Genomic DNA, 8,682 nt, shown 5'->3' with positions numbered 1-8,682 from the left:
GGGCTGATAAAAAGAGAGAGAGAGGTCTCACAGCAGAGATGGAGGGATGACAGAGGGATGATGGAGGGATGATAGAGGGATGATGGATGGAGGGATGACGGAGGGATGGAAGTCTCACAGCAGAGATGGAGGGATGACAGATGGAGGGATAGAGGGATGACAGAGGGATGATGGAGGGATGACAGACGGAGGGATGGAAGTCTCACAGCAGAGATGGAGGGATGATAGATGTATGGAGGGATGATGGAGGGATGACAGACGGAGGGATGGAAGTCTCACACCAGAGATGGATGATAGAGGGATGATGGAGGGATGAAAGACGGAGGGATGGATGGAGGGATGATGGAGGGATGACAGATGGAGGGATGACAGAGGAAAGATGGAGGGATGATGGAGGGATGAAAAAGAGAGAGAGAGGTCTCACAGCAGAGATGGAGGGATGAAAAAGAGAGAGAGAGGTCTCACAGCAGAGATGGAGGGATGAAAAAGAGAGAGAGAGGTCTCACAGCAGGCCGAACAGCTCCCTGTAGTTTTCGTCTCCTTTGCCGTCAGAAACCAAAGAGTCCAGTTTATCCAGGAGCTCCGCCTCCACCTGAGGGGATGCACAATGAGTGCACAGGGGGATGCACAATCAGCACACAGGGGGATGCACAATCAGCACACAGGGGGATGCACAATCAGCACACAGGGGGATGCACAATCAGCACACAGGGGGATGCACAATCAGCACACAGGGGGATGCACAATCAGCACACAGAGGGACGCACAATCAGCACACACAGGGATGCACAATCAGCACACAGGGGGATGCACAATCAGCACACACAGGGATGCACAATCAGCACACAGGGGGATGCACAATCAGCACACACAGGGATGCACAATCAGCACACAGGGGATGCACAATCAGCACACAGGGATGCACAATCAGCACACAGGGAGATGCACAATCAGCACACAGGGAGATGCACAATCAGCACACAGGGAGATGCACAATCAGCACACAAGGATGCACAATCAGCACACATGGAGATGCACAATCAGCACACAGAGAGATGCACAATCAGCACACAGGGATGCAGAATCAGCACGCAGGGAGATGCACAATCAGCACACAGGGATGCACAATCAGCACACAGAGAGATGCACAATCAGCACACAGGGAGATGCACAATGAATACGAAAAGATGCAAAATGAACACGAAAAGATGCAAAACCAGCACGAAAAGATGCAAAACCAGCACAGAAAGATGCAAAATGACACCAAAAGATGCAAAATGAGTACGAAAAGATGCAAAATGAGCACGAAGAGATGCAAAATGAGTACGAAAAGATGCAAAATGAGTACGAAAAGATGCAAAATGAGCACGAAAAGATGCAAAATGAGTATGAAGAGATGCAAAATCAGCACGAAGAGATGCAAAATGAGTAAAAATAGATGCAAAACCAGCACAAAAAGATGCAAAATGACTAAAAATAGATGCAAAACCAGCACAAAAAGATGCAAAATGAGTACGAAAAGATGCAAAATGAGCACGAAAAGATGCAAAATGAGTATGAAGAGATGCAAAATCAGCACGAAGAGATGCAAAATGAGTAAAAATAGATGCAAAACCAGCACAAAAAGATGCAAAATGACAAAAAATAGATGCAAAACCAGCACAAAAAGATGCAAAATGACTAAAAATAGATGCAAAACAAGCACAAAAAGATGCAAAATGAGTAAAAATAGATGCAAAACCAGCACAAAAAGATGCAAAATGACTAAAAATAGATGCAAAACCAGCACAAAAAGATGCAAAATGACTAAAAATAGATGCAAAACCACCTCAAAAAGATGCAAAATGACTAAAAATAGATGCAAAACCACCACAAAAAGATGCAAAATGACTAAAAATAGATGCAAAACCAGCACAAAAAGATGCAAAATGACTAAAAATAGATGCAAAACCAGCACAAAAAGATGCAAAATGAGCACAAAAGATGCAAAATTAGCAGACAAAGATGCAAAATGAGCACGAAGAGATGCAAAACCAGCACGAAAGATGCAAAATGAGCACAAAAAGATGCAAAACGAGCACAAAAAGATGCAAAACCAGCACAGAAAGATGCCAAATGAGCACGAAGAGATGCAAAATCAGCACGAAGAGATGCAAAACCAGCACGAAAAGATGCAAAATCAACACAAAAGATGCACAATCAGCGGGAAAAGATGCAAAATCAGCATGGAAAGATGCAAAATGACTAAAAAAAGATGCAAAATCAGCACAAAGAGATGCATTATGAGCACGAAGAGATGCAAAATGAGCACACAAAGATGCAAAACCAGCACAGAGGGATGCCAAATGTGTCCTGCGCACCTGTTTGAAGTTGCCGTTCCTGCGCTGCTCCCAGTCCATCATGTCGTGGAAGATGGGGATCATAATGGTGCGGACCGTCGCCTCGGGGACCAGGGTCACCCCCAGGAACGGGCCGATCATCCCCGGGATGAAGTGCACCTTGTTGTCGCCTGGGGGGGGCGGGACAGACACACAACAACACAACAACACAACACAACAACAACACAACAACACAACACAACACAACAACAACAACACAACAACAACAACACAACAACAACACAACAACACAACAACAATACAAATACAACACAACAACACAATACAACACAACATCAACACAACAACACAACAAGACAACAATCAGTCATCAACACAAAAACACAACAACAACAACACAACAACAACACAACAATCAGTCATCAACACAACAACACAACAACACAACAACAACACAACAATCAGTCATCAACACAACAACACAACAACAACAACACAACAACACAACACAACAACACAACAACAACAACACAACAACAACACAACACAACAACACAACACAACAACAACACAACACAACAACACAACACAACAACAACACAACACAGCAACACAACAACAACACAACACAACACAACAACAACACAACACAACAACACAACAACACAACACAACAACAACACAACACAACAACACAACAACACAACACCACAACACAACAACAACACAACACAGCAACACAACAACAACACAACACAACAACAACACAACAAAGCAACACAACAACAACACAACACAACATAACAACACAACAACAACACAACAACACAACACAACAACACAACAACAACACAACAACAACACAACAACAAAACAACAACAACACAACAACAACACAACACAACAACACATCATAACAACACAACAACACAACAACAACACAACAACAACACAACAACACAACAACACAACAACATAACAACAAAACACAACACAACAACACAACAACACAACACAACAACACAACAACAACACAACCACACAATAACACAACAACACAACACAACAACAACAACAACAACACAACAACAACACAGCACAACAACACAACACAACAACAACAACAACACAACAACAACAACAACAACACAACAACAACACAACAACAACACAACAACAACACAACAACACAACAACACAACACCACAACACAACACAACAACACAACAACAACACATCAACAACACAACACAACAACACGACACAACGCAACAACACAACACAATAACACAACACAACAACAACAACACAACAACACAATAACAACACAACAGCACAACACACAACAACACAACAACACAACAACACAATAACACAACACAACAACACAACACAACAACAACAACACAACAACACAACACAACAACAACACAACAACACAACACAACAACACAACAACACAACACAACACAACACAAATACACAACATAACAACAACACAACACAACAACAACAACACAACAACACAACACAACAACAACACAACACAACAATCAGTCATCAACACAACAACAACAACACAACAACACAACAACAACAACACAACAACAACACAACAACAACACAACAACAAAACAACAACAACAACACAACAACACAACAACACATCAACACGACAACAACACAACAACGACACAACAACAACAACACAACACATCAACACAACAACAACAACACAACAACAACACAACAACACAACAACACATCAACAACACAACAACACAACACAACAACAACACAACAACACGACACAACTCAACGCAACAACACAACAACACAACAACACAACAACAACACAACAACAACACAACAACACAACAACAACAACACGACACAACAACACAACAACAACACAACACAACAACAACACAGCAACACAACAACAACAACACAACACAACAACAACACAACAACAACACAACACCACAACACAACAACAACACAACAACACAACAACAACAACAACAACACAACACAACAACAACACAACAACAACACAACACAACAACACAACAACAACACAACAACAACAACAACACAACAACAACACAACAACACAACAACAACACAACAACAACACAACACAACAACACAACACAACAACAACACAACAACACAACAACAACACAACACAACAACACAACAACACAACACAACAACACAACAACAACACAACAACAACAACAACAACAACACACAACAACACAACAACACAATAACACAACACAACACAACACAACAACACAACAACAACACATCAACAACACAACAACACAACAACACAACATAACAACACAACAACACAACAGCAACACAACAACAACAACACAACACAACAACACAACAACAACAACACAACAATCAGTCATCAACACAACAACAACAACAACACAACACAACAATCAGTCATCAACACAACAACACAACAACAACACAACACAACAATCAGTCATCAACACAACAACAACAACAACAACAACACAACAATCAGTCATCAACACAACAACACAACAACAACAACACAACAACAACACAACAACAACACAACACAACAACACAACAACACAACAACACAACACAACAACACAACAACAACACAACAACACAACACAACAACACAACAACAACACAACAACACAACACAACAACACAACAACAACACAACAACAACAACACAACAACACAACACAACAACACAACAACAACACAACACAACAATCAGTCATCAACACAACAACACAACAACAACAACACAACAACAACACAACAACAACACAACACAACAACACAACACAACACAACAACACAACACAACAACACAATAACAACACAACACAATAACAACACAACACAACAACACAACACAACAACACAACAACAACAACAAAACAACACAACACAACAACACAACAACACAACACCACACAACACAGCAACACAACAACACAATAACAACACAACACAACAACAACACAACACAACACAACAACAACACAACAACACAACACAACAACACAATAACAACACAACACAATAACAACACAACACAACACAACAACACAACACAACAACACAACAACAACAACACAACAACACAACACAACAACACAACAACACAACACAACACAGCAACACAACAACACAATAACAACACAAAACAACAACAACACAACACAACAACAACACAACACAACACAACATAACAACACAACAACACAACACATCAATAGGTCATCAACACATTTTCCCATTTCCCATTTGTCCGTCGTTTCCTCGTAACTGCTTCCTCTTCCTGTTCCCTCTTCCTGTTTCCTCTTCCTGTTTCCTTCTTCCTGTTTCCTCTTCCTGTTTCCTCATCCTGTTTCCTCCTTCCTGTTTCCTCTTTCTGTTTCCTCTTCCTGTTTCCTCTTCCTCTTCCTGTCTCCTCCTTCCTGTTTCCTCTTCCTGTTTCCTCTTCCTGTTTCCTCTTCCTGTTTCCTCATCCTGTTTTCTCCTTCCTGTTTCCTCTTCCTGTTTCCTCTTCCTATTTCCTCTTCTTGTTTCCTCATCCTGTTTTCTCCTTCCTGTTTCCTCTTCCTGTTTCCTCTTCCTATTTCCTCCTTCCTGTTTCCTCTTCCTGTTTTCCTCCTGTTTCCTCTTCCTGTTTCCTCTCCCTGTTTCCTCATCCTATTTCCACTTTCCTGTTTCCTCTTCCTGTTTCCTCTTCCTATTTCCTCTTCCTGTTTCCTCTTCCTGTTTCTTCATCCTGTTTCCTCCTCCTGTTTCCTCTTCCTGTTTCCTCTTCCTGTTTCCTCATCCTATTTCCACCTTCCTGTTTCCTCTTCCTGTTTCCTCATCCTATTTCCACTTTCCTGTTTCCTCTTCCTGTTTTCTCTTCCTATTTCCTCTTCCTGTTTCCTCTTCCTGTTTCCTCTTCCTGTTTCCTCATCCTGTTTCCTCCTCCTGTTTCCTCTTCCTGTTTCCTCTTCCTGTTTCCTCATCCTATTTCCACCTTCCTGTTTCCTCTTCCTGTTTCCTCATCCTATTTCCACTTTCCTGTTTCCTCTTCCTGTTTCCTCTTCCAATTTCCTCTTCCTGTCTCCTCCTTCCTGTTTCCTCTTCCTGTTTCCTCTTCCTGTTTCCTCTTCCTGTTTCCTCATCCTGTTTTCTCCTTCCTGTTTCCTCTTCCTGTTTCCTCTTCCTATTTCCTCTTCTTGTTTCCTCATCCTGTTTTCTCCTTCCTGTTTCCTCTTCCTGTTTCCTCTTCCTATTTCCTCCTTCCTGTTTCCTCTTCCTGTTTTCCTCTTCCTGTTTCCTCTTCCTGTTTCCTCTCCCTGTTTCCTCATCCTATTTCCACTTTCCTGTTTCCTCTTCCTGTTTCCTCTTCCTATTTCCTCTTCCTGTTTCCTCTTCCTGTTTCCTCTTCCTGTTTCCTCTTCCTGTTTCCTCATCCTGTTTCCTCCTCCTGTTTCCTCTTCCTGTTTCCTCTTCCTGTTTCCTCATCCTATTTCCACCTTCCTGTTTCCTCTTCCTGTTTCCTCATCCTATTTCCACTTTCCTGTTTCCTCTTCCTGTTTCCTCTTCCTATTTCCTCTTCCTGTTTCCTCTTCCTGTTTCCTCTTCCTGTTTCCTCTTCCTGTTTCCTCATCCTGTTTCCTCCTCCTGTTTCCTCTTCCTGTTTCCTCTTCCTGTTTCCTCATCCTATTTCCACCTTCCTGTTTCCTCTTCCAGTTTCCTCATCCTATTTCCACTTTCCTGTTTCCTCTTCCTGTTTCCTCTTCCAATTTCCTCTTCCTGTTTCCTCTTCCTATTTCCTCTTCCTGTTTCCTCTTCCTGTTTCCCCCTTCCTGTTTCCTCTTCCTGTTTCCTCCTTCCTGTTTCCTCTTCCTGTTTCCTCATCCTGTTTCCTCTTCCTGTTTCCTCTTCCTGTTTCCTCTTCCTATTTCCTCCTTCCTGTTTCCTCTTCCTGTTTCCTCATCCTATTTCCACTTTCCTGTTTCCTCTTCCTGTTTCCGATTCCTATTTCCTCTTCCTGTTTCCTCTTCCTGTTTCCTCTTCCTGTGTCCTCTTCCTATTTCCTCTTCCTGTTTCCTCTTCCTCCTTCCTCTTCCTGTTTCCTCTTCCTGTTTCCTCTTCCTATTTCCTCTTCCTGTTTCCTCTTCCTGTTTCCCCCTTCCTGTTTCCTCTTCCTGTTTCCTCCTTCCTGTTTCCTCTTCATGTTTCCTCATCCTGTTTCCTCTTCCTGTTTCCTCTTCCTGTTTCTTCCTTCCTGTTTCCTCTTCCTGTTTCCTCTTCCTGTTTCCTCCTTCCTGTTTCCTCGTCCTGTTTCCTCTTCCTGTTTCCTCTTCCTTTTTCCTCTTCCTGTTTTCTCTTCCTGTTTCTTCCTTCCTGTTTCCTCTTCCTGTTTCCTCCTTCCTGTTTCCTCGTCCTGTTTCCTCTTCCTGTTTCCTCTTCCTGTTTCCTCATCCTATTTCCACCTTCCTGTTTCCTCTTCCTGTTTCCTCTTCCTGTTTCCCCCTTCCTGTTTCCTCTTCCTGTTTCCTCTTCCTGTTTCCTCATCCTGTTTCCTCTTCCTGTTTCCTCTTCCTGTTTCCTCTTCCTGTTTCCTCCTTCCTGTTTCCTCTTTCTGTTTCCTCTTCCTGTTTCCTTTTCCTCTTCCTGTCTCCTCCTTCCTGTTTCCTCTTCCTGTTTCCTCTTCCTGTTTCCTCATTCTATTTCCACCTTCCTGTTTCCTCTTCCTATTTCCTCTTCCTGTTTCCTCTTCCTGTTTCCTTCTTCCTGTTTCCTCTTCCTGTTTCCTCGTCCTGTTTCCTCTTCCTGTTTCCTCTTTCCTGTTTCCTCTTCCTGTTTCCTCTTCCTGTTTCCTCTTCCTGTTTCCTCTTCCTATTTCCTCCTTCCTCTTCCTGTTTCCTCTTCCTATTTCCTCCTTCCTCTTCCTGTTTCCCCCTTCCTGTTTCCTCTTCCTGTTTCCTCTTCCTATTTCCTCTTCCTGTTTCCTCTTCCTGTTTCCTCTTCCTATTTCCTCTTCCTGTTTCCTCTTCCTGTTTCCTCGTCCTGTTTCCTCTTCCTGTTTCCTCTTTCCTGTTTCCTCTTCCTGTTTCCTCTTCCTGTTTCCTCTTCCTGTTTCCTCTTCCTATTTCCTCCTTCCTCTTCCTGTTTCCTCTTCCTATTTCCTCCTTCCTCTTCCTGTTTCCCCCTTCCTGTTTCCTCTTCCTGTTTCCTCTTCCTGTTTCCTCTTCCTGTTTCCTCATCCTGTTTTCTCTTCCTATTTCCTCTTCCTGTTTCCTCCTTCCTGTTTCCTCTT

At 42.5% G+C, this 8,682-nt stretch overlaps 1 protein-coding gene across 1 annotated transcript in view; it reads right to left on the bottom strand.

Moving 5' to 3' along the window:
- LOC310966264 (dedicator of cytokinesis protein 3-like) overlaps positions 1-8,682 on the bottom strand; it is a gene marked incomplete at its 5' end in the record, with an annotated part of 104,122 nt that overhangs the window by 44,277 nt on the left and 51,163 nt on the right. The window contains 2 exon segments of the mRNA XM_083940844.1: positions 507-592; positions 2,361-2,509. Of these exon segments, the coding sequence (XP_083796970.1) occupies positions 507-592; positions 2,361-2,509 (235 nt within the window).

Source organism: Echiichthys vipera, assembly GCF_963691815.1.
Source record: "Echiichthys vipera genome assembly, contig: SCAFFOLD_42, whole genome shotgun sequence".
Taxonomy (NCBI): Eukaryota; Metazoa; Chordata; class Actinopteri; order Perciformes; family Trachinidae; genus Echiichthys; species Echiichthys vipera.
Note: the sequence above shows the minus strand (reverse complement) of the source record. Positions and strands in the feature narration are given on the sequence as shown.